Source organism: Lathyrus oleraceus, chromosome 5 (genome assembly GCF_024323335.1).
Source record: "Lathyrus oleraceus cultivar Zhongwan6 chromosome 5, CAAS_Psat_ZW6_1.0, whole genome shotgun sequence".
NCBI classification, from domain to species: Eukaryota; Viridiplantae; Streptophyta; class Magnoliopsida; order Fabales; family Fabaceae; genus Lathyrus; species Lathyrus oleraceus.
In genome coordinates this window covers 209,656,392-209,683,811 of record NC_066583.1, presented here as the reverse complement: position 1 = coordinate 209,683,811, position 27,420 = coordinate 209,656,392, and the positions used below count along the sequence as shown (strand labels likewise).

The window sequence follows — 27,420 nt, the reverse complement described above, 5'->3', positions numbered from 1 at the left end:
GAGCCTCGGTCGAAGTCGAAGGATTTGAGCGGTGAAGGAAATCGTGGGCATTCAAAGGAATCGTGAGTAGTTATTTGTCAAAATGGGGGAGTGGACCGACGCGTGGCATCATGAGATGGTTTTGTAACCTCCAGACGGTTAATTTCAATTAGTATTTAAGCCAGTGTTAGGTGAGATTCTAAAGGTGGTATTTTGAACATTTGCAGTAGGGGTAAAGCTTGAAGTATCAAAGCGTTTACGAGAAAAGAGTCAATCTCCTCACAAAAATGTATTTTGCCTCCATTTTATATTCACAAGTCATTTAATCTTATCAAATTTACCTTTGTTTTTCTTGCTTTATCGTTTATAAGTTCCCTTTTCGCCTTGCGTTTATCACGTTCCTAACTCATCAAGAGTTGTGTTTACACATTTTAAACCTTTCAAAAACATTGTTTACCAAAAAATCATACGCTCAAACACTAAGTCCAGGACTTTGTAGTCGGTCCTACAAGTAACCATCTTATAGGAAGGCTAGAGATTGTTGACGAAACAACAGATTGTACAAACTGAATTGTAATATACATGTATTTATATACAAAGTTATTTGACTATTAAGTAACAAACCATAATCCTAATTAACTTGGGTTTGGGTCACACACACAACTTGGATTATCTTATATATTTCAACACACCCCTCATAATCCAAGTTGTCGAACAAACGCTAATTATAGTTGATCTAAACTATTTCTAATTTCTTTCTCAAATTCAAGAATCTGTCGATCTTCAATCCTTTGGTGAAAATGCCGCTAACTGTGTTTCACTTGAGCAATGTCTTGCTTCAAGTTCACCTCAATTTACCTTCTCCTTTAAGAAGTAAAATCTAGCTTCGATGTGCTTACTCCTTCCATGCAAAATTGGATTCTTCGCAAGATTTATGGATGACTTGTTATCGATCTACAGCACCATGGGTTTCTTTACTTCGACCTCCATTTCTTCAAGCATGGATCTAATCCAAATTGTTTGGCAAGCAGCATAGGATTCTGCTATATATTCAGTCTCACACAATGACAATGCCACCACAGGTTGCTTTCTCGAGCACAATGAGATTGCGGCACCAAATACTTGAAATAAATAACCAGTTGTGCTTCTTCGATCTTCCTTATCTCCACATAATCAGCATTATAATAGCAAGTAACCATAGATTATTTGCTTTCAGAGTCTCGTAGAAATAGAATTCAATAGTTTATCGAACCTTTTAAGTATTTCAGGCTTCTTCTTGTAGCCTTCATGTGTGACACCTTTGGTTCACTCATGTATCTTATCACTAATTTGGCTGAGAAATCTATATCAGATCGAATGTTGCACATATATCTCCGAGATCCGATAATTTGTTTGAACAAAGTTGCATCGATTTTGTCTTCCTCCTCATGCTTCTCCAACTTCAAATTTTGTTCGATAGGAAAAGATGTAGGAGTCGACTCATCCATCCTGAACCTCTTGAGTATCTCTTTGACATGATTTCTTTGAGGTAGCACCATGCCTTGCTTCGACATTTGAAACTCCAGCATACGAAATAAGACAAGTTTCCCATATCCGACATTTCAAATTCCTTCTTCATCAGCTCTTTGAACTTCGACAAGTTCTCCAAGGTATTTCCATCGACTAACAAGTCATCAACATATAAGCAGATGATTGTTATATCTTGTGCTATAATCTAAACATAGATAGCATACTTAGATTTGTATTTGATGTATCCCAATTCAACTAAGTATGAGTCGGTCTTCTTGTTCCATGCCCTAGGTTCCTGCTTGAGACGTGAAACTTGTATACTTTCTTTGTTTTATCCTGAATCACAAACCTAGGAGGTTGTGTTATATACACCTATTCATCCAAAGATCCATTCAAAAATGTTGATTTCACATCTAAGTGAAATGTCGACTAGACTTACTTGCATACTAAGGTGACTACTAGTCAACAATCTCCAATATTGCTACTGGTACATATACTTCAGAGTAGTCAACTCCAGCTCTTTGGAAAAAAAAAACCGAGCTACCAATCCCGCCTTATGTCTTGCTATCGATTCATCAGTATTGTGCTTTAACTTGAACACCCACTTCACTATGATAGCTTTGGTATAGGCTGGAAATTCGACAAACTCCCATGTGTTATTTCTTTTGATTGCTTGTAACTCTTCGGCCATAGCTGACTTCCATTGTTTATCGTTTAAGGCTTCGTTATAGTTGATTGGTTCAGCACCTGCAAGTAAGGCAAAATGAACTAATTATCTATCTGGTGTGACTTCATCATCACCAGTCACTTCATAGTCTAGAGTCTTGTTGGACGAATTTTAGTTCTTTGAGGTCTTTAACTAGTACTAGCTACATCATCTTTGACTTCTAATATGGCGGACATGTCAGCAATAACTTTGACTTTGACTGGAATATCGATAATATCTTTGACTTCGAAATCATTACTTGCTTCGTCGAAATCATAGCTCATCAATGGCTGGCCAATTGTATCACTAGAATTCTAATCCCGTGCATAATTTACATCAATCACAATATCTCGACACATCACAATCTTCTTATTAATTGGATTGAACAACCTATATACGCCAGTTTTATGATATCCTACCAGAATCATAGGTTCACTCTTGTTGCCAAGCTTCCTTCTTCTACCATCAGGAACATGCTTGTAACAAATAGAGCCAAACACCTTCAGATGACTCACTGATGGTCGTTTTCCATTCCAAACTTCTTCAGGATCCTTGTTCTTCAGCTTCTTGGTAGAGCACTTATTCAAGATATAGACAGTAGTGGTTATTGCTTCACCCCTTAAGGATTTTGGCAAATTCTTCTGCTTCAGCATGCATCTCACCATGTCCAATATGGTCTTGTTTCTTCTTTCTGCTATTCCATTATGTTAAGGTGTGTAACGAGCAGTTACCTCATGATCAATACCAAGTTTTTCACATAATTTTTCAAACATCTTTGATGTTTATTCTCCACATCTATCTGTTTGCAGAACTTTTATCTTCTTCTCACTCTCATTTTTAACAAGCATCTTGAATCTCTTAAAGATTTTGAATACTTAGTCCTTTCACTTTATCACATAGATTCACAGCTTTTTACTAAAATCATCTACAAACAAAACAAAATACTTGTTTCCACCAATGGTATCCTCTTCAAAAAGGCCACATACATCTGGATGTACAACTTCGAGTTTGCATGAGGATCTCATTGGCATAATCGACACGAAAGACTTTCTGGCTTGCTTTACGACTAAGAAACTTCACAGAGTTTGTCGCACATCTCAAGACTTGGTATACTAATTACCATATATTAAGTAATCATTTGATTGAGTGATCAAAAGTGCAAATATCCAAACCTCAAATTCCACAACAAATTATGCTTGTGGTCGACAACAGTTTTTATACATTGTACTTTAGTTGAAGTGGTCATGGTCTTGAATGTCCTATTCTTTGATAATGGAGATTTCAAGAACAAATTATTATGAGTGTCGATTGGTTCCAAGGCTCCATCTTTCATAATTACTGAGAAAACTTTTTCGACAAGTTTCCCAACATTTAGCATATTGCACTTCATTCTAGGTACTTAGAATACATCTTTGATCATAGATTTTCCTCCATTACTCCTTTGAATAACTATGTCGTAAGTACCTTTTGCTTGTAACGAGTTATTATTAGCAAGTTTGACCTTGCTCTTCTTCGACGAGTCAAAATATCCTAACCATACTTTTTGACCAGTCATGTGATTCGAATAGCCCGAGTCGAGGAACCAGATCTTGGATTCGACATGGTCATCTACAACTGCAACCATAACCACCATATCTTAAGAATCATCTGAATCTTGGAGTACAAGGTTCGCTCCTTCCTCCTTGTCTTTTCTCGCTCCCTTCTCTTTATTGTACCAAAAAAATTTGGCCGATTGACCCCACTTTTCACAGTCATATCACTGTACACCTTTTTTCTCTTTGTCTTTCTGATAGGAGTTTTCTTCTCCTCTTTTCGAGGATTCAGAAGCCCTATCATCGACCTTATGCTTTTGAAGGTTCACCAAGACTTCTTTCTCTGAGTCTTGTCTCCTTTTCTTTTGAACTTGTTGGAACCACCATGCTTCTTCCAAGCCTGAGCCTGCAATGCTTGTATCGAATCTTGAACCCCTTTCCTTTCAAAAATTCTAATGGCATTCGCCTCCAACGAACCAACCAAATCTTCCAGTTTCACGGTTTCAAGATTGTTGGATTCTTGAATAGCTATGATAACATCATCAAAGTGAGAGTTCAATGTACGTATTACCTTTCTAACTATTATCTTATCAGTTAGGATTTCACCACAACCCTTTATGAGATGGACGTGATTATGCACCTTCGACACATAGCCTGCAATCTTTTCATTTTCTCCCGTCTACAGGAATTCATACCACCATCGCAAAGTCTACAATTTGACGACTTTGACTTTCTCACCTCTTTCATAGTACTTGACAAGAATATCCCATGTCTCCTTCGTTGATTCAACATGAGATATCTTATCAAAATTCTCTAAATCTACCGCCGATTGAAAGCAATGTGCAGCCTTGCAATGTTTCTTCTTTGCCTCCTTCTTCGCGACTCTCTGAGCATCGGTTTCATTCTCAGCAAACTCAGCATTGTCATTAGTAACCACTTCTAGGGTTTCATGAAAGTTGAACAAGGAGTTGATCTGCTTGCTCCATCGGTTCCAATTTTTTCCGTCAAAAATTGGAAGAGAATTCGGAATGACATTAGTATCATTCATCTTTGCAGCGATTGATTAACAACCCATAATCCCAAGAAACACGATCACCGATGTGTGATTCTTAAGAACTTTGTCAAGAATCTAATCATGGCTCTAGATAACAATTTTTTAGTACGTGAGGCACTTTTAGTAAGGATAGAGAGAGAGAGAGAGAGAGAGAGAGAGAGAGAGAATGAAATAAGGATTGATATTATTGAATTATGATTGTACAAACTGAATTATAATTTGTATTTATTTATATACAAAGTTACTTGACTACTAAGTAACAAACCCTAACCTTAACTAACTTGGGCTTGGGCCACACACACAACTTGGATTATATTATATATTTCAACAATTCTCCTCTTTTATGTGGTTTCAAAAGATAAAATGTCTTTTAAACTAAGAGAAGTCTTTGAGTTATGACCTCAACCTAATCATGTCTAATCTTGATTTGGATTATGGTTTTTCTCGTAAGATAGAAGAAGTATACACATTAAAGTCATACCTTTATGCTCCTCATTTAAGTCTTTTTGTGTGTGTCCAAATTGTTTCAAACTATTTTGAAACATATGTCTTTTTACCCTTGCTCAATTTAGTATTACTCGTAAGTCACAACATTTCTCTTGATCACCAAACATTTATTGGTGATAAGAGAAACTCCACCTCTGAAATAATCAAAAAACTTTATATTGAGCAACTCAAAATAACAAATCAAATTACTTCTCTCGAGTGTGAACTCCATAAGCAGAAGGATAGTCAAGCCAACAACAAAAAGGATAATGTGTATTTATCAACTTCTCTTATAGACCTTATGTCTGAATCTCAAGAGGCATGTACGATCAACTTTGATCTCTTATAAGAACTTGTGTCTAAGGAAGAGCCTGTAACATGGTGTTTATTAAGAAGGAAAATTTAATTCAAAAGTGGGAAATCAATCTATCTCTTTTAAACTTTTAGAAAAATTAGTGTTTTAGAGATACCCTCGATGTAATCTTCCACTTATTTGTAATTACTTCAGTGTTTTTGTCGTTTTTGGTATGTCTAATTGCATAAGACATACTCACACTGTCTCACAATAATTGATTCAGTTAGTTATTTCACATAACTTAATAAAAAAGAATAAATGAAATAGAGAGAATAATATTTTAGGTCTTGCTAATAAGTGCCCCAGAAGCACTCTTTAAGGATTTCAAATAAAAAATATATTCTATAGAAAAGTTAATTATTTCAATTTCCAATGCATTAAATACGCACATTTCTAAGAAAAATTTGCTATTTTAAGGCCTTAACGAGTGCACAGTTAGCTTTCCCTAATATTTTTACTAATGTACTCATTATCAAGTATTGAGGATGATGAAAGTAATATTCAGGGGGAGCTTACAAACCTCCCTTTGATATTTTTATCTGATTTAACCAAGTAAAAATTGTTTTGATGATGACAATGTCTTGTTTCTTATAGAACAATTTTGTACACTAATGATTTTTATCTACCGTGTAGCTTTTGCTAACAGGTTCTGACTCTGAAGCATTAATGTGTGACTTCATCAGATTATGGAATCAACACACTTTGACTCTAAAGAGATACAAGTGCTTTACAAGATGTTGTCAAGTTCTAGAAAGCTCTTAGATAGCGGTTCTAATGAACGTTTTTGCTAAAGCTTTTGATTGTGACTCTGATTGAAGAACCTCTGAAGGTTTGTCAGCCTTCAAGATTTTGCACTCAAGTTCTGAAGATTCTGAAGACTCTGAAGACCAGATTTTGAGGAACTGTGTCAAAACTCTAAAGACCGAGGTTCTGAAGATTCTGTCAACTAGTTTGTTGATCCTTCTAAGCATGCTTCAACATCATTTCATCAAAAGCCTTTGAAGATTAGAAGATAAGATCAAAAGGTTTTGCATCAAAAAAATAATACGCAGTACAAAATTACCCTTCCCTCTACTACGCTGATTTTGTGGGCTAAGGACAGCACTATTGTACCATTTTGTCTCCTATACGCAAATAGTTACACAAAGACACGACTGCAATTTGCTATTCTAATTCTACCCTCCAACGAATCTTTTAACTGTCTATATAAATGAGTCTTGAAAGAATTGAAGAAGTTGCTCATGTTATTACGCTACGCCCATACACACGCTCTTGCTAAAGTAAATATCTTTTGTGTATAGTCTTTGTAAACACACAAGACTTGTTGCTTGTTATTGTGTGAGATATTCGTTGTATTAATCTTGTGTTAATATGCTTTCTCAGAAGCAATACTTGTAAACACACACTTGTAAATCTCAAAGTTATTTGAGTGGTTTCTTTGAGTGACTAGGTTTTAGTCAGATAGACTCAAGAAGACAAAGATGGTTTGTCTTTGTGGTGTCTGTAATCAGTTTTGGTTATAGTGGATTAATTCCTTATTGAGAAGGCAAAATCACCTTAGTATGATTGACTGGAGGTAACTTAGTTAACAGCGAACCAGTATAAAAATAACCTTGTTATTTTTCTTGTTCGTGTTATTGTTTGATTGGGTTGGTTTTAAAAAAACTTTTATTTTTAGAAACCCAATTCAAACCCCTATTTCTTGTGTTTCTTGCCACCTTCAGGATTTAGTACATTCTGATGTGTATGGTTCGATGAAGACACGGTCACTTGGTGGTGCATATTAATTTGTGACTTTCATTGATGATTATTCTCGAAAAACACGGGTTTATACCTTGTAGAAGAAAGATCAAGTGTTAGATACCTTCAAGTTGTTTCAAGCATTGATTGATAGAGGAACAGGGAAAAAGCTCAAATGTATCTGAATCGATAATAAGGGAGAGTATGTTGGACCTTTCGACAAGTATTATTAAGATTAGTGTTTACATAATCAAAATTCTCCTCCAGATACACCACACTTGAATGGGTTAGCTGAAAGAATGAATAAAACTTTGGTGGAAATGGTGAGATGTTTAATTTCTAAATCAAAGTTGCCAAAATACTTTTAGGGAGAAGCATTGAGCACAATTATACATCTTTTAAACCTCATTCCATGTGTTTCGTTAAAGTTTGATGTTCCAAATCATGTTTGGAGTGGTAAAGATGTTCCCTACGACCATCTTCGGGTGTTTGGGTGCATGGCTTATATCCATATTCTGAAGGATGAGAGATCAAAATTGGATGAAAAGTCAAAAAAATGTGTGCTTGTTGGATATGGACTTGATGAGTTTGGGTATCGGTTCTTTGATCTGGTTCAACGAAAGCTTATTTGTAGTTGTGATATCGTATTCATGGAGGATTATACCATTGAGGACATCGAAAAAGTCGAAATTAAAGATCCAACTTTTGAAGATGAAGAAATGGTCGATACAGACTCAACTACTATTGCCCATACCCCTATCACTTTCAAAGATGTTCCGATTGAAAATCAAGGTATGGATTTGAATGTTGATAATGTTATAAATCCTAATGATGTTATTGATGCAGTTTGATGCGATCTAACTGCAAGTGCACAAATATATCGCGGTAGTAATAAAAGATATCGATCCCACAGAGACTTTCTAGTCAACTAAGCCGGTATCCACTATTGCTATGTAAATCTAAGGCTAACTAAAAATGGATTCTCGAAAGAAATTTAAAATTAATTAGATTTTAAAGATTGAATAAAAATGAGGCCATGATATGATTTCCTATGTACCTCGGGACTCAGATGAATTGCGGCACTTTGTTTTGGTTTTAATATATGTTTTGTAGAAAGAATTAGTTGAAAAACACTAGTCTCACATTGTCGTGTTGTTGGCTTGTGTTATATTTTGAAATTATAAATGTCATGTTGTCGCTCCACATGTACAATTTCGAAATACTTTTTGAAAACTACTAAGTCCTAATTAATGTTTAAAGCGATGTCGCTGTATTTAGAAATTAAAGATCTGATTTCTATTAATCGGGTACTGGTCTCACACTATCGTGTTGTTGACCAGTACCTAAGTGTTTTGAAATTGCAAATGCATAAAATAGATCAGATACCAATCTCACATTGTTGCGTTGTTGACCGATACCTGAATGATTCGAAATTACAAATGCATAAAATTTATCAGATATTGGTCTCACATTGTTGTGTTGTTGACCAGTATCTAAATGTTTTCACTGTCATGCAAAACATTTTGAATATTAAATCTTAAAAACCAGAACTAGAAAAATAATTCAAGACTAAAATTGGTGCCAAACAATTCATCGAGTCTCGTCGGAACGACAGTCCTCACATCCTGGACTCTAGAAATTTAGCCGGACATGGATGCAGAAATAAATAAGCAATTATAGGCTTTCAAATTAAACAAAGATATAGTAAACGATTTAAAATAATTCAAAGCAATGGTTGCAGATGAATTTAAAGGAGAGCAACAAAAACACAGAATAATAACAGTAATGGCATAATTTATAAAGTGAATTGTAAATGGCGGAAAGTAAATGTTGCAGAATTATAAATTGCGGAAAATAAAGGCGGAAAAATAAATTGCAATAACTTAAATGAACCTGAAAATAAATTGGAAAGTAAAACTAAATTGAATAACTTCGAATGATGGAAAGATTGTTTGATCCAAGCGTTATATAATGAATGCCTAAAAAACACTAAGGTGAAGTATTCCTCGATGTGAGAAAACTAATACTTTACAAAAGTGATTCCTGCTTAAAACTAAACATTGTACCTAACTTTGCCCATAAAACTTCGACGCCCTAAAAAGTACTTGTCATTTGCAATATATAGTGATACAATGATGAAAAACTGATGCCAATAGAGTGGAAATCATGGTAGAAATATAGGAAGAGTGAGGATGAACCAAGTCAATAACTATTGTTGTTTTTCAGGTTTGAACTGCATGGCGTTTGTCATGCAGTGTGGAAGTCGCCACCAGTGTAATATTGAAGATTGTGATTGGCTTACTGGGGTGGCGAGAGCCATGGCCCCTGTGGCGGGTGTCGTGGGCCTTTGACTCCGTGTTTTCACTCTTTATTGACTCATTCATGGGTCTCATGTCATCCTATTCACGGCAAGCATCATGGGGAACGCCATGGAGGTCCCCACAAATGTATTTTTGCCTATTTTCTCTATTTTTTCTCTGTTTTCTTCCGGGTTCTTCTTATATTGACTCCTACCTGCAAAGTACCTGAAACAAGCATAAAGTACTAGTATAACAATACAAAATGTAGTAAAGTGACACTAAAACATGTGAAAATCGAGTCAAAATACACTATATGTTTTAGTGTTATCACAGGTGCTACGGAAGATGTTGTTGAAAATGAGGTTGATCAAGAGGTTGAGCAATCGGTTGCTTCTAGTGAGTTGAGGAGGTCTACTCGTGATAAAAGGCCATATGTTCGATACCCCTCGACCGAGTATATTTTTCTTACCGGTGGTGGAGAACCCGAAAGCTTTAAAGAAGTTTTAGAAAATAAGAACAAAAAGGAGTGCATATATGCCATGGAAGATGAAATGCAATCACTTCTTAAGAATAATACCTTTGAGTTATTGAAGCTCCCAAAAGGTAAGAGAGCATTGAATAATATATGGGTTTATTGGATTAAGCAAGATGGATGTACTTCTCAAAGAAGATACGAGATTCTTTTGGTGGTAAAAGGTTTTAAACAGCGGAGGATGTTTACTTTGGCAAGATTTTTGCTCCGATTGTGAAGATGCAATATATTCGAGTGGCTCTTGGGCTAGTCGCTTGTCTTGATTTGGAAGTAAAGCAAATGGACGTGAAGACGGAATTCCTTCATGATGACCTACATGGAGAAACCAGATGGATTTTGAAAGAAGGGCAAATAAGATTATGTTTAAAAATTGGTAAAGAGTCTTTATGGTTTGAAACAAGTGCCTCGCCAATGTTATCAAAAGTTCAACTCGGTGATGATTGAACATGGGTATAAGATGACCAAGGCCGGTCATTGTGTGTTTTTCCAGAATTCTTATGAAGTTAATTTCATTATTCTCTTGCTTTATTTCGATGATAAGCTAATTGTTGGAAAGGATATTTAAAGAATTAAAGAGTTGAAGAAAACTTTGACTGAATCTTTTTCTATGAAGGATTTAGGAGAGATTCGAAAAATTCTTGGTATTGAAATTGTTCGAGATCGAAATGAGAAGAAGTTATACTTGTCACAATAAATGCATGTGGAAAAAGTCATTCAACTTTTTAGTATGGATAAGGCTAAAGTGGTGAGCATTCCACTTGCTTCTCATTTCAACCGTAATCATAAACTACGCTGTTTGTACAAATGAAGAAAATTTGAGTATGAAGAATACTCCATACTCGTCGGTCGTTGGTAGTTTGATGTATGTTATGGTTTGTACAAGACCTGATATTGCTCATGTCGTGGGAATTATGAGTTGTTATCTCTCAAATCCGGAAAAGATCATTGGCAGGTCGTGAAGTGGTTTATGAGATATTTGTGTGGCTAGTAGATTTTGAATCTAACCTTGGGATGCAAGAAGCCTTTGTTGGTTGGGTATACGGATTATGATCTAGTTGGAAGTATGTTGTACTCTCTACTACTAAAGTCGGGTTTATATTCGTCGTGGAAGCATCAAAAGAGTTGTTATGGTTGAGGAAATTTGCAATGGAACTTGGTGTGAAATAAGAAAAGAGTGTCTTGTTTTGTGATAATCAAAGTGTCATTCACTTATTGAAGAATTCCTTCTTTCACTCGAGGTCGAAGCATATTGATGTTCATTATCATTGGATTTGTGATGCATTAGATTCCAAGTTGATGGAGCTTGAGAAGATTCACACTGATGGCAATGGTTTGGATATGTTGACGAATGTGTTGCATATGGGAAAGTTTGAGTTTTGTTGCATCGTAGCCAGATTGTTGTTGCCCTCTAACTAGTCGGCCAGGGGAGTTTGTTGGGTTATCCCTCCTATTTGGAGTGACCCAAATGAATATGGGTTAGTAGCCCATGTGTGTATAAACCTTTGTTATTATCCAACAAAGAGGAATAGGGTTAAGAACGTGAAAAACAACAAAAGAAAAGAAGAGAGAAGAGTGAAAAATCTCAACAGCCACACCAAATCCTGCAGCCCCAATTCAGAACAGGCCATTTTCACAAGATCGGATTTTAGTCACGATTCAACCGTTGGATCGTCTTGAAATTTTGGCACAGTGTTCGTCACTCATAGAAGTACATTCTGAACGGTGAATATCAGATTATGAGCTTCTAAGTCTGTTTGTCGAGTCCATTTGTGAGACAAATTTCTTGATGTTTTTTGGGTTGCATTCCAAGATTGATCATAGATTTTGATGATGTTTATGTATACCTCTAACTAGTGTTAGAGAGAACCTTTGTTTGTACTCATTGTTGATTATAGTGGAGATATTAAGTGACCTATAGGTTCTGTGAGTTTTTACTCCTAGTTAACAGAGGTTTTTTCCATGTTAAAATTGTATTGTGTTGTTTGATGTATTTTGTTGATTGCCATTGTATTTGATATTTAGGAGAGATTGTGTTTTTAAATTATTTTGTTAATTGCCATTGTATTTGATATTTAGGAGAGATTGTGTTTTTGAATTATTTTGTTGTGTTTGTGGTTTCCTTCCAATAATGCATAGGAAAATTTGGATTCTGAATCTTCGAATACACATTTAAGACATTATTGACATCCATTTCCTATGTACATGTGTTAAAAAAAATAGGTGAATTTAAATTTCAATCTCTAAGTTTGGATAGTATTTATATGTTATGTTTGCTTAGTATTTATATGTTATGATTATTGATTTGGTGGATCTTTTAAACATCACATAACTAATAACTAGACTTTTAATTTATATGGGAATACAATTTATTTGGTGGTTTTAGCCTTAAATAGCTAGACACCACTTTAGATAAACACTGTATTTTTTGTGTGTGTGTTTAGTCAAAATAAAGAGGCTTGTATTTGATCACAATCCATTATGATAAATAATTTTAAAAGATTTTTGTGTATTGCCTTAAAATAGAAAATTATATTGGAGGGGGACGAAGTACAACTACTAACGTTTTGACTTTTTTTCTTTCTTACCAAAAAAAACTTATTCTTATTTTCGAAAGAAAAAAACCTTAAACATAAAGACAAAAATAGAACGATATATTATCATCATATATAAAACGCTACTACAACTAATTCAAAATAAAACGCTACTACAAATTTTTCGTAGATTTATTTGTTTGCCTGTCGCTTTCGGTTACAGATTTCGTCAGAGATTAGCTTTTAAAAAACAAAATTAAAAACATGGATTACATTGAACGCAGTCACAACACAAGACAATAATCTCGTTCTGGTATACAATAATAATTATTAATACATTTTCCTTATCCTGTGGAATATATTAATAAAACAATTCATTTAGTTTAATAAAATTAAATTCAATAATAGAGAAAAACAGGAACCTTCGGTGTCGTCGACCTTTGTATTACTGTTGTATTTCAACACATTATTTCTTTGACCAACGATGTATTATGTATAAATAAACATTGCACACGAGCACAAATGTATCAAAGCTAAAAAAGTTAACAATAATGAATCAAATGAAGTTGTTGTGTGAATTAGAAGCAACAAGAGTAAAGTGCAAAGAGCATCCAAATGATAAACAATTACCAGGTGTTTGTTCCTCTTGTTTAAGAGACAAACTCTCACAGCTATATACTAACAACCCTAATGATTGTTCTCTCTACTATTGTTCTCCTTTATCACCTTCTTCTCCTCAACCTACTGATGATGATTCGACTAATCGTGGCTCTTTGGGGCATCGTAATAGACGCTTTCACCGGAATGCTTCGCAGGCGGTCGGATCTGTTTCTTGTATGATAAGCTTTAATAATGCTTTGAATTTGAAGAAGAGCAAGTCGCTTGCCGTTGCTTCGAGGAGCAGAGTCAGAGAGAGGGATGTTGGTGGAGGCCGGGGAAGAAAGAAAGATGGCTTTTGGTCCAAGGTACTTAAACTCAAGAGAAAGGAAACAGAGGAATCTGTTGTGAAAACCAGGAGTTGAAAGTTGATACATGATGTGTTACATTAAATTTTGAACTTTTATCATAATTTGAATGACTCAGTTGTGGATCATATCAGAAATTTCTTTAGAATTCAATTATATGATTTTATTGTTATTATATAATTCCATCAACACAAATGGCAAAATCTTGCATTCTTTCATTTCTCCTCCATGGCGTGCTATTTTGCAATCAATTTTAACCCACGTGCTATAATTTTAAAGAATAAATGATATCTATTATTTCAGTGTTAAATACTTAAACGTGTCAAACATCAAACATCAAACATGTCTTTGTCTTTATTTAGTTTAGATCTATTTAAAGTGAAGAATATGGCAGGCCAACAGGCAATCGGAGTAAAATGAGTGAAATGAAATTGAATAACATTCTTCAACCCCAACGAGTTTGCATTTGCATTGCCAAAACAATACTAATTTTATGTTGTCAGAAATTATACTTCTGACTTCTAAACAATTTATATCATCCAACTTTTACTCCAAATATATTGAGATTTTTGTAGTAGAGAGTGCAGAATGAAAAATAATGTAATCAAGCTACAAATTCTAACCAGGCAAAACATTGGTTACGTTGTCTACTGGTACAATTTTGAAGTAATGTTTCTAAACTCTAAAGATCGGCTATAGCATTTGTGTGACATTGATTTGATTTGTAATGTATTTGATTATCTCTGTAGTAGACTATATTTTCATCTTTAGGCAGCAATGGGGGATTTTAGTGTTGTTTTCCTAAGCAGAACATTTATAACTTTCCCATCACTGTACATGATAATAAGAACCTGCATTGTTAATACAACAACACTTTACACCTGTAAGTTCTTGTCAAATGAATATAGCCTAGAAGGATTACAAGTAACGATTTCCATCTTAGTCCTCATCATTGTAAGTAACTTGGTCTAAAGATGGCCGTTTGAGCCTTTGAAATATATCATCAAGTGACTCTGACGAGGACACTCGAGAGACTGCATTTTCCTGTATTTGTCGTATAGGTAAAAACTTTTTGGCCCCAATGTTGGACTTGAAACTCTGAAAGCCTGTCTTCATTGTCTGCCATGTCGAAGCCAAACCTGAAGATGGTGCTCCAGCTGAACTTTTAGAATTTGTATTGCCTTCATCAAGCGTAGAATAAGCAGAGGCTGTGTTTTTCTCTTCTGCCTTAAATTTAGATAATGACCCACCCTGCCCTCTAATCGCTGCATACTTGTTGCTTATAACTTCTCTGCTCGAGCCATATCTTCTTGTCTCTTCATCCAAAGTTTTTGTCAGACCTCCATTCTCTTCTTCAGTAATTAAATCAGTTGTCCTCATTTCAACACCGTTCCTCCCCTGAAGAAGTACAAGGTAAGGTATAAGATGAGTAAACTATAATGCCAAAAAAAAGTAGTTCCAAATGTCATACATGACAACTAAAAAATCCATTAGGTTAAATTGGATATAATATATGATACACGACAGAAAACAATGGAGATCATACTGCTTCCACTTTTTGAAAGTATGTCTACTACATACCCTATAATTGCTGCCCGATTCAATATCCATTCCATTGAAATTCCTTGCGAGCGGAACAACTTGCTCTTCCCCAATTTTGCGCCCTTGTTCAAGCCAAGATCGCTCTATAAATAAAACAGAACCAATCAGGCATAAGTATTGTAAAGTCAGCATTCAATAATTCATATCAGATTTGTCATTGACCAACTTGATATAAAGTTTTAAGGATGGAAATTTTCATTTGATACCTTTTTGTAAAATAATTATTCCTGATGGATCCAAACCATCCATATCCTCAGCTTCAGTTTTGAAAATATATCTCTTCCAGCTCCCCAAAAAATCAAATACTTTGTCAAAGAAGTCGCTTGCAACCAAAAGGGTGTATGTAACCATAATAAGTGGATAGATTTTGTTAAACCTGTCCCCAAATAAAGGGACGGCATTGTCAATGTTTCCCATTCGCTGCAATCATAGATAATTATGCACTGGATTAAAAAAATTGACGAAAGGAGCAAAATTGTTCTGGGTAAAAAGTTCAGATAGTTTAGCAGTTGCTAGCTAAGTCAAGCACAAATGAGAAAACTTATCATGAAACAAAAATAGAAAAGACTTGTAAAACTAAATTAAAGTCAATAAAACCACAGACACATGTAATTGGAAAGACAACAAAACTAAGAAACGAAGTTATCGTAAGTACGATAAAAATGCAAATAGAAAGAAGGAAATAAACTTTCGTCCCTAAACTTAATGAAGAAATAGTTGAGAGTGTTATGGGTGTTTTGCCCAACTTATTTGGACTTTTCTGCTCCTTAAAAAGAATTTGTGCCAAACAATTTTTTAAGGCCTTATAAAAAGAGTAGCTTATTTTAAACAAAAAAAGCATTCAAAGAGCTTTTTAATAAGCTGTTCAAGGAGACTTTTCGGGAGCATCTACAGAGCTTCTTGAAATGTGGCCACTATTTGAATCACAAGGCAGTTGAAATGTTACATTTTTGGGAGAATCTGGGTTTTACTTTTTAAATATTTCATTAATTTTTAGTTATTTTTAACAAGACCAAGCTTTTATAAAACTTACCACAGTTTTACTTTAAAAGTAGTTTCAACAACGACAACAAAAACTATAATTACCAAAGACCTTTAAACTAATTTTTAATGTCTCATTTTTACGTTTAGCTTTTTAGACTAAAAAAAGCTGGGCAATTTCTAGGATGACAAAAACAACCGAGGCCATTCCCCACTAAGTGAGGTTGGCTAAACAGACCAAACGGTGTCAAAATATCATATATGAATCAATTCCAATGGTACAGCAGTTTAAACATGGATCCCTCTTTTAATGGTTTGGATCATTTGAAAGTACTTTGATGTTTATGCCAAACTGAAAGTACAAAATGAAATATCACAGCAGACAATAATACATGGAATCACATCCGTCCACAGTTTTATTGGTTTAGACAAGAGAAATAATATTTTAAGGAAATTGACAGGTCAACAGATTCATAAGAATACCTTTTCAAATATAGTTTCTTTATGAGGACCAAGGCGAATGAGATTGAGGAAGTTATATGATATAGGGGGAGCATAACGAGCCACCATCCTGGGAAAAAACAGGATATAAATATAACTGGTATTCATTTGGCATCATATGGAATTAAAAAAACAAATATGAGCGGTAGCAATATATCAAATAAAAAACATACGAGCATATCATAAGCAAGTTAACTGAGCTGGTCTGTCTGGGCGTCAGTGAGTAAAACATCAACATTCCAATTTTGAATAAAGAATAGTATGTGCAGATGCACATGTACATGAGTGGAACAAAAGCAAATGCCTGTACAAGAAGTTGAGGGTAAGTTATTTCATACAATCTTACAAAGATCAGAGTGTGAACAGAAAAATAAATCACAGTACATGAGTCACATTACTAAAAATAGATTGTTATAATTGATGTTATAATTTACAGGGACACTGAACTCTAAATTGCCATGAACGCATAGATGCTAGAACAGTTGGGCATGACACTGACATGAGATTCAAAATGGAGTTTGTCTTCATTTCAAATAAGTGGCAGTGTAAAATCAAAAGCAGTTTATTGAAGCAAAGACACATATGAGATTCCCATTAGCAATTTGTTTGCATTATGTACATCCCTGAGCCTAAAGGGCTGAAAGCTTATTTCATTAGAGAGAGAGAGAGACAAAGATGCACCCATATTAAAAGAAAATCACATGATATTGACCAATACACTAACGAAGGCCGTCTAAATCACAAAGAAGTAATAAGAGATAGGACAGACTTCATCTAAAACGTTATATGATTTCCAAGTCTAAGAATCAGATTCCCGGAAATAAAAATGATTAGGAAATGACTATACCCATGTTTGTTATAAGATTGAGAAAAAGAAGAAAAAAAAGTATTCCCAGGTAGAGATTCCAAGAAATGGAATATCTTCCCATAACTTCCACAATTCTCGTGACTTTACTCCCATGTTAGAAAGTGGAAATGTGTATTGCCATGAAACTTTATAGATTTTTTTTGTAAAAAAAGCCAATTTTCCTGGGAATATTAAATTATGTTCCCAACACATTTTTTAGAAAACACGCTGGAATCAAATTCCCATCATTGTATTCCCAGGTAAGTTATTCTTTGAAATAATTTTAAAATCCATGAAACAAACGCCCTCTAAAATATAATATCTCACAATATCTTGATATTATGTTAGAATATCTTAGCCTATCTCCTAGGATCGGTTTCTAATTTATCTCCTAAGATTAGTATCTATATTACTTAGATGTTATTATGATCTTTTTCCTAATTTTCCTATATATTTAGGATTGCAAGAGGCCTTGTATTGCATCCCTATAGATAGGGGTTAATAATTTAGTCTCTTGTACCAAGTTATTATCAATAATCTTCAAAATTCTTATTATTTCTTTCCTCTTTTTATCTAAAATCCACAATAAAAGTTTAAACAATTTTACAATGGAATCTTCATCCAAAACTCTTTTAAAAAGGAGGAAAATATTTTACAGATATAACAAAAAACTCTAAAGAGTCGGTCTACCTGCACAAGCATCTCCTGAGTCCCAACAGATTTTATATTAATCGAGAATCACATTTTAAATAAAAACATACATATAGCATATAAATGCCCACCATACGGAAAATATCTCTAACAGAATCAATCTACCTGCACAAGCAGCTCCTGTGTTCGAACGGATTTTATAAGAATGGAGAAAAGTGATAGATCTATGCTAGGCAGCAGAGTTGCCTCTGCTAAAAGAATCGCAACAGACATGATACCAAGTAAAACAGCAAAGCCTTTTTCAACTTGTTTCCTTATAACGCATTTCCAAAAAAACTCTGCAAAGAATAGCCATCAGTTCAGAACCATAATTTCAATGCCTCTAACCAAAATATTCCTTATTCAAAAAAGAAAGAATGGGGAGTTATCCTTGCATGATTAACTAATGCAACATAACATGTACCAAGAAATCTACTTCGAGAAAGGCAAGACAAAAGTGAGATAAAACCTAAGAAGCCCGGATACATAGTAGAATATGGATACGATACGACACGGTCAAGACATGTTAAGAAAAATTTATTTGTATATATGTATATATGAAAATCCACAATGTTTATAAAGATCGTATAGTCAATTTCTCATAAATACATAAACATACAGAAACATATCAGTAGTCAATACATTATGTCCTATGTAATATTGCGATCATGCACAAAAAAAATAAAAATATGCAAGATATATCAATAGAATTACTGCAGAGGTCTCATTTACATAGTAACTGTCTGAGCAAGTCAGATACGAAGCATTATTTTTTTGTTAATATCTTACTTGACAGAAAAGGTAATGTTCACATAGCATCAAAAAATCCAATCCAAAGAGCATTACAACTAATCATAAAAAAATAGTCCATGTTATTCCAGATGCAGCAAAGAAATATTTCGTGAAGTTGGAAAAAAAAACAGGTTTAATAACAAGTCTTGTAGTTACCCAAAGTATCAAATAAGGACCCCAACTTGCCAGTCCGATCAGGTCTGATGGTTGAATTATATTCCCTGAAAATATAGCATGAAATATTGGGTAAGGTGAGGGTTTTAGAACTGCAATATATTATAGGATATTGAAGTGTCCTCCTAAACCAACAAAGCAGAAAAAATAAGGTAGAAGCAAACCATCCAGTTGAGTTGCGACGTTCATAATTCTTTATTGTATCTTCCAACTCAAGGGCTTCAAGTACATAAGTTATATACTCACTGCAAAAGCAATAATATCGAATAAATTTTGACTATCTCTGAAGGAAATCTAAGATGCCTTTGTTGTAAAGAATTGACAGAAGTAAGAGCTACAACAAACAATAAAACTGCCATATATATAGTATCACCATATATCAATCATTATGTAAAGATGCACAATAAAACTGCCATAGATTTACAAGGTGTCTTTCATGTTAATGTTAATAGATGCTACGAAGCAAAGATGGGGACTCTTCACTGTCCAAGTAAAGCCAAAAGTATGAAATTAATGAGGATAATTATAAATTACATCAATTGTAAGATTAAGTAGTAGTGCAGAAAATTTAAAAGAAAAATACCTAAAGAAGTAATGTGTGGGACATGTAGCGTAATAACAACAACAACAACAACAACCGAGCTTTATCCCACTAAATGGTGTAGGATACATGGATCAAATTAGGCCATAATGTTCTATCAAAGACATGTCTTTATCCAATTCGTTAATCTCGAGATTTTTCTTAAAAGTTTCTCTTATAATTTTTCTAGGACTTCGCCTATCTCTAGTTGTTTGCTTCCTCTCCATCTTATCTACTACCTTACAATAGAATCTACAGATCTTCTCTCTACACCCCAAACCACCTAAGTTTATTTTCCAGCATCTTTTCTACTATAGGTGCTACCCGAACACTCTTTAATATTATCATTTCTAATTTTATCTCGTCTAGTCTTAGAAGTTACCACACATCCAACGCAACATCCTCGTCTTTGCTACACTAACTCAGCCTGAATTCAATGGTTTACATCTCCTTCTATTTCTACATCATTCTGTATTACGGGCCCAAGATATTTAAACCGTGTGACTTGTGATTTGATGATATGTTCTCCAACTTCCACCTCTAGTTTAGAGACACTTCTCCTTTGTTAAACTTACATTTCATTAACTCCGTCTTACTTCTGTTTAGACAAAAGTCATACGTTTCTAAGACTCGTCTCCAAATCTCCAACCTCTTATGTAAATCCTCCTTCAACTCTCCAAAACATATCAGAAATTTGATTTTCACTAATCAAATTAATAAGCTGTAGGCATTATCATTGACATGTAGAACAAAAATAAATAGCTATAGATCTAATAAATGTTTTCCCCATTGTAAAATCATAACAATTGAATTTACCATAAATGCTGTAAAGGATTCAAGAACACATGAAATTGATTACAGGTTTACCTTTTGTATCTATAATATTCTTCGCGAGCATTTCGAAGATGGCGCCTTAGTTTTGCCATTGACTTCTCATCTGTATCATAATCCATATCATTTTCCCCTAATTGTCCACCTTGTGGTTTGAAGGATGGGTCTTCTCTAAACTGAAAAATTGAATGTTATGCCTAACAAAGATAGCAAAACTGCCAATACAGATTCTGTATCAAAAACCTTGATCAAATAAGTTAAGCTCAAGTGCTCAATACCATTTGAGTAAGCATATCATCAATGACGTTCATATAAGGTCTCAAAGGATCCCGTTTAGACATCTGCTTGGAGGTTGCTTGGGCAACCTACACAAATGAACAATCATTAAGCTCCAAGAATTATGTGTCTATGTGTTGGGGGATAGGTTGTAAAGTTATTTTATATAGAGATACTCAAAAACAAGCAATTCTTATTTTGCATCATAAATTCATAACCATGCGCAAAAAAAAAGCATAATTCCTTTGAGATCTTTCGTATAATGAAAAGTTGATAAAAACTCAATATTTCATTGTTTTTATACCGCCAACAATGCAATGCTCACAGGAATGCTTTCCCCAAAAGGGAAGAGAAATGTAGAATTGATGGAGACATACAAATGTCACTGACTGACTCTTGAAAATTGAAACATACTCCATGATGATGCATATTTTTTGCTCAGCATGAGTATCAAAAAAATAAGATTTTCAATGCATACAGAACTTGAAATGAAGCCAACTGGAGAAAGACAACTGGTAGTGTGGTTCTTTTAGTAAACTTTTTAATAAGTAGGACATAAATCGTAAACACGAAAAAAGTTGGCTTTATAATTCTGAACATTACTGTGAATTGATTTATACAATGTTTTAGTTTTTAATAGAGCCCAACTTAGTCATTGAGTCTATGTAACCAAACCATCTACAGGGACAAGGCTTGGTTGTGGCTGTTTTTCTAGTGCACATATATTTTACATTCAACTTTAACGTATGACTTACAACAATAGCATTTGAAAGTTCTTGGTGAGCATCATCAAGTTTGACAGCCATTTGGGCAATTTTGTGTGAAAGAACTTTCTGGCGGGTTGTCCAATCGGCATTTCGCCAAATGCTTTTAGGAATTTCACTTAAACCAAAGCCAAGAAGAAATGCGCCCGTAACAAGTCCAAATGTATTTGAGCAAGTCATAGCAAATCCCAAAAGACTCCCACTCCTGCTTACAAAAGTATCAACCAACTATAAATCATTCCTAAAAAAAAGTATGGCTCTATTTAAAACTGAAAAATAAACACACTAATACAAGTGGAAAAAAAACTATTTTATGCTAAGTGTCATGTCAATCATGAAAAAAAGAAGACAAATAGTTGGGTAATGAGAAGATATTTATGTGTTCATGACATGAAAAATCATAAAAGCCACTGATTCTTAAAGAGTCATGACTTACATATGCAATTTAGGGTTAGACCTGTAATTTCTTTATCCCATGAGTCTAATTCACAGATAATTAGATACATGCTTATGGTTATATGCAAGGGAAAGGAATGTAATAGAACGGAACGAAAACATAATAGGTTCCATTGTTTAGATTTTTTGAAAGATGGTTGAATAGAATGGAACGTGATGGATGAAGTGCATTTCATCCCGTTCCATTCAATATCTTAATTTGTCTTGCCCTCCAACTTGAGGCCTTGAGGGCATTGGGGTGGAAACATTTTTCTCCATTCAATCATTAAATTTTCAAATAGCCCATTCCACTTTATTTTGTTCTACCTCATTGCATTTCATTTTATTCTCTATTAGATATTCAACCTAGAAGTTCATCGAACGAGATTCAACACTACTGGAACATCCTACCACGTACCCCTCCCTTCCCAAGTTTCCTAACTTAGATCCAAAGACAGTTGGACACCACTCTAATGATGTGGCCTACCCTAGCCCAAGCACGGTCTTAGTAACCAAAAAAACTATACTTTATTTCAAATGACCTCACAATTTTTTGGTATGCATTTATCTATATTATTGTATACTTAAGATGTTATATTGAGATTTTTTAAAAATGTTATCACATAAGCTGTGTTAGCCATGCACAGTAAATGCACAGATGCCAAAAGACTATACAAGTTAGATTGAAATCTGAACTTGCAAATCCAGAGCTTTATCAGACAGATAACTATTTTACACAAGTCTCTTAAAAATCTCATTATTCACTCAAGCAGAGGGAGGGAACGTTTGATCTCCACAAACTCAAGTCAATTTTCAATATATCAGTCACTTATATCATAACAAAGTATGCAGTTAAGCGTCAAAACAAAGCATGTCTGAATATAATAGTAAATAATAAAAAGAAATCAGTTGTCATGTGTGTCGTTGACGTTGAGGAAACTGTAGGAAGTTACAAAGCAAAAACAACAATCTTGATGACAGAGAGAGAAACTCCAAGAAGCAATGATATGAAGAGCTAACATGATGCCAACATCATAAGGTAACAAAATAAATAAGGCTACGAAGATGAGAACTAACCAGCTCCTGTGCATCATAATAAGAAGAATAATTCCGAAAAGGCCAATGGATCCCACAATTAGATAGAAAACCAAATTAACATGTACACTAGTCTTCAATCTTTCTGATACAGTGAAATCCCCTGCATCTTCAAAACCCTGAATAAGGGGCACCACAGCCCTGCTTAGGATAAATAATTTAAATATGAGGAAATTGCATCTCTAATGTGTAAAAACTAATAAAATATCTCCTTGCAATATCATGATTAATATGTAGACAAACATATAAACCAATTTAGCAATACACTGCATACACAAAATCAACTAAGTTTAGCGATTATACATAAAAGCTATATCACATGACAAAGTAACTATCACATGAAAAACCAAGCTAGGTCAAAAAACTCTGAAATTTGGATCATCAACTACATTGGGAGGTCAGAATCAGCGTGCCTTTCTAACAAGCTACCTAGTTTGAAGTGCACGGATACAAGGCTATGAAAGTGATGTAAACATAATCACAAGCTTTAAATTGGCGTACCAAGTAAGCAAAAATGTACTCCAATATGACCAGCTCCAAAAGAAAGAAATACCTCCATTCTCAGTGCGAGAAGCTATCGTCTGAAAGTGTCATAGAAACACCATTAATGAGTGAAATAATACACATACAGTTCTTCAATTAACCACAACATTTTGCACCTTATAACAATATAAAGTTTCAAAAATCTACTGTTCGAAGGGGAAAAGCCCCATTATTTGCCCAAAAACAGTCAAATTGAACTGAATAGGAAAGAAGAGGCAATGCAGCAGATTAAACAGGATTTAAATGACACAAGGTTAACTACAAAATAAAAAGGCATGAAGCTTCCTGGTTCATAATAAGGAAACAGCATAATTTTTGTCCAAATTTTAGCGTTATCACACTAATCCAAGGTACAACTTTCCGGTGATATAAAAGAACTGAAAATTTTTCTCCAAGTTTCTAATTTAAAAACTTCCCCATGTTCAAAATTTCAAGGCCCGTTTGAAAGATTAGGCTTCCTCTAAGATGAAAACTTTTTATTCAGGAAATGTTAAATGTTAACTATAATCCATGTCTTTTGCCACTCGTCTCTGTACGCCTTGCCTTTATTAGGAATATGGGTTGGATTCCCTTGTAATGAGAAATGGGCCTTGGCCCAACTCCCTCCCCTTCCCCTGTCAGAATTCAGTTATAAGTAGCACTCTACAACCAACTATAAATAACTACATTGTAAACTGAAATGTGTAATCAATCATTTTTCAGTTTTCTCTAACAAACTCTCCCTCTTTCTCTCTACTCAATGACTATCAAACTCTAAAGCCTTTACCAGCATCTAGATTCTAGATTACCTAAGGGCATACAAACCTCCCATATAACCCCCCATGCATTTGTTCCACAGTGGTAAACCAAAAGAAGTAATGGAAGAACTAACCATAACTGTGGAAAAAAGTTGAATTTAGTTTCCACACTAATCAAACATCCAATTCACCATTGTTTTTCTAGCAACAACCTTCAAGAAGAAAGCTAGGCAAAACATTCCAAAAACTCCATTACACAATCCTAAACCTCTAAAATACTGAGTTAAGACAATCTACTCCACTAACACCGCCACAAAACATATATCAGCATAATTGAAGCTAAAATTTCTAACAAAACGAAACCCGCTCATGTGAAATGATAAAACAACAGAAATGAAAATCCAGAAAGTCGAAAAGAAACGGTACCCCCCAAATGTCAGCAGGGACGAGAATGATGATGGAGAGTGAACAAAACCAAGTATAACCAACGGTGAAAAGCACATATCGAGGAACATCAGGACCGGCGAAGTACCTCAACGTGAAAAGCACCATACCCGTTGTTAGAGGAAGCGAGATCAGGTAAAACACCCACATATCTCTGTCTTCCTCAACACAAACGCACTTTACGATATCAGCAACACTGATCGGCGAGATAGATCATAGATCGAATTATCGATTGCAAAATTGCAAAATTGTAATCGCAGAGACGAGGTGGAAATCGTTTACGCGCTCGCACCAGCCCCACCTCTTGGCGCGCCACACGTCTCTCGAAGGCGGAGCTAGCGTGTTGGAGTTTGATATTTTTGGGTCAAAATTGGCGTTCAGGCTGTGAAGGAGGTATGAAGAGTTAAGTTAAGATTGTTGCCACCGCGCGTTTGTTACCGGAGAAATAAGCACTTATTGTTGTTCGCTTATGCTACAAGTGTTCTCCCCTGTGTTAAGAGTTTTGTTTTCCTTGTTAACACGTTGATAAAGCGTGAAAACTGAATGGAAGTTCTTTACTTCTTACCTTTTCCTTTTCCGTCGGCGTTCAAGATTTTTTAATTTATTTACAAATTGAAGTAAAGCACCCAATTACGACTCCACATTCTTTTGTAAAAATATATAATGTGAGATTTGTTCATTGAATTTGAAATCATTAATCATTTATTCTCTCTCTCCCATACATAAGTCTTTAATAATGAAAAAAGAAAAAGATATTTTTACAAAAGTAAATTTATGATGTATTAGAAATGATAAAAATAATATTAATTAAATAATCAAATTGAAAAAGATGAATTAAAAATTAAAATGAATTATTTATTTTGAGATACTATTTTATTTCAAATGGATTATTGATTCTACGAAGTAAGGAGTACTAGAAAAGAAAGATACACACTCTCAATATTCCTTTTTTACTTCAAAATTATTAAAGCAAGAATATCAAATCTCTCAAATTAATTCATTATTCTTTAATTAAATTTTGTCGAGTATGAACAAGTTCTTACTAAACTATTTTTAACTTTCACTTTTTTTTCATATTATCACTTTTTCGATTTTTTTTAAATGACTATTTTTTCAAAAAAAAATCTCAAATAATTCAAAATATATATTAAACTAACAACTTTTCAAACAAAAAAAATCCACTTCAGAGAATGCGCCACCGCTTGTTTTTTAGCCTTAGACACCAATGTTTTTGAGTCATACTCATGTGTGGTGCCGCATGGATCCAACCTTTAGGAGCATGAGTCATTTGTCTATGGCTCCTGTGTTGTTTTGGTTTTTTTTATATATAGGTCATTTTCTTCCCACCATTTTTCATCCATCTTCTAATTTTCTCCTTCAATTTTTCTTCAAAATATCGTCTTATATTATCAAAAGAAATGTCAATTTGATTTATTCGGCAGTAACGCCTTGATAAATATCTGACTTTGAAACATTGAGACTTTCTAGCATCTTCAGAGGAGCTTGATTTGTTGGTTAGATGGAGACATTGGAAACGGTGAAAAGATCAGAAAAATTGAAAAGCTTGTTACGGTGTTCAACAATAATTTAGAACATTGTATCTGAGAGTCAATTAAAACTAACAGTGGTTGTCGTATTATGACGCATAGTTCAGATGAAATTGTCCTGATGGTTATAATCGCATAGATATGTTGTTCAGTCATTTTATTTGTTTGTCGTGTTGTTGTTTTAATTGTTGTAATCTTTATGAAAAGAACGTTGTTTTCAATATCAAATTTAAATGGTTACTTGAATTACATATAAAAAAACAGGACTAAAAGTGGATTTAATAATTATGTTGTGGAACTTGCTCCAAAATTGGGACAGTTTGTACGATTGTGTCTGGGCTGACGGCATGAACTGCATAATCTCACAATTTTGTTCGTCATATCCATTTCAGTTCGAATACGCGTGTTGTTAGGGCGATCATTTTTCTTTCTTCGCATATTTTCATTGTGTAAAACTATGCCCCCTTGATATGCAAGTCAAGAATCCTCATTTGCTAATACTGGAAAGCTATTTTTGTAAACATTGCATAAGTTTACGACTTTGTAAACGGCAGATAGTAAGTTGGAAGGGTCTCACCGAGCACGTGAGCATGTCGTTATTTCATGGGAGCAAGGCATATATAAGGTTTGTAACTTGTCGCAATCGCACCAACCTCTATCTAGTTCTACCTGATAGTATCTCATTGGCCTCCCCTCATTGTGGTTTATTATCTCATCTACACTGAACCAACCTTTACGATGGTAAAAAATTGTGATCACATGTGTGTTAGCTTTGGCAGCTTCCTCCTTAATAGATATCATATAACTTACTTACTTTATACTACAATTAACTGTAAATAATTTATTTCCACTCTTTTCAGTTTAGCTGGTCTGTTATAGGGATGAACTACGA

General features: G+C 34.4%; 2 protein-coding genes across 4 annotated transcripts; one reads left to right on the top strand and one right to left on the bottom strand.

Moving 5' to 3' along the window:
- Positions 1–13,121: 13,121 nt before the first annotated feature.
- LOC127082951 (uncharacterized) lies at positions 13,122–14,001 on the top strand. Its single transcript, XM_051023180.1, has one exon. It carries the CDS (start codon positions 13,276–13,278, stop codon positions 13,744–13,746), a length of 471 nt encoding a protein of 156 aa, XP_050879137.1. The 5' UTR covers positions 13,122–13,275; the 3' UTR covers positions 13,747–14,001.
- A 277-nt stretch (positions 14,002–14,278) lies between these two features.
- Positions 14,279–25,587, bottom strand: LOC127082950 (uncharacterized). 3 transcript variants are annotated; one of them, XM_051023177.1, is made up of 14 exons: positions 24,964–25,587; positions 23,759–23,838; positions 23,240–23,398; positions 21,719–21,932; positions 20,966–21,052; positions 20,724–20,863; positions 19,441–19,521; positions 19,259–19,323; positions 18,437–18,609; positions 16,947–17,077; positions 16,756–16,843; positions 15,498–15,711; positions 15,271–15,374; positions 14,279–15,087 (listed from the first exon to the last, which is right to left on the bottom strand). In XM_051023177.1, exons 1-14 carry the CDS (start codon positions 25,129–25,131, stop codon positions 14,629–14,631), a joined length of 2,163 nt encoding a protein of 720 aa, XP_050879134.1. In that variant the 5' UTR covers positions 25,132–25,587; the 3' UTR covers positions 14,279–14,628. The 3 variants fall into 3 exon arrangements, with proteins under 3 accessions (XP_050879134.1, XP_050879135.1, XP_050879136.1); XM_051023178.1 differs by having other exon boundaries at positions 25,070–25,195; XM_051023179.1 differs by having other exon boundaries at positions 23,240–23,376; positions 25,070–25,195.
- Between the last annotated feature and the right edge of the window lie 1,833 nt (positions 25,588–27,420).

What these genes read in the sequence shown, in the direction of transcription:
- LOC127082951 (XM_051023180.1), top strand. Translation starts at nt 13,276, where the DNA reads ATGAATCAAATGAAGTTGTTGTGTGAATTAGAAGCAACAAGAGTAAAG.
- LOC127082950 (XM_051023177.1), bottom strand. Translation starts at nt 25,131, where the DNA reads ATGTGGGTGTTTTACCTGATCTCGCTTCCTCTAACAACGGGTATGGTG. An exon ending in GAATATTATAGATACAAAAG is followed by an intron (nt 19,522 to 20,723) that starts GTAAACCTGTAA and finishes TTGCTTTTGCAG; the next exon opens with TGAGTATATAACTTATGTAC. An exon ending in GTCCTTATTTGATACTTTGG is followed by an intron (nt 18,610 to 19,258) that starts GTAACTACAAGA and finishes TATTCTTTGCAG; the next exon opens with AGTTTTTTTGGAAATGCGTT.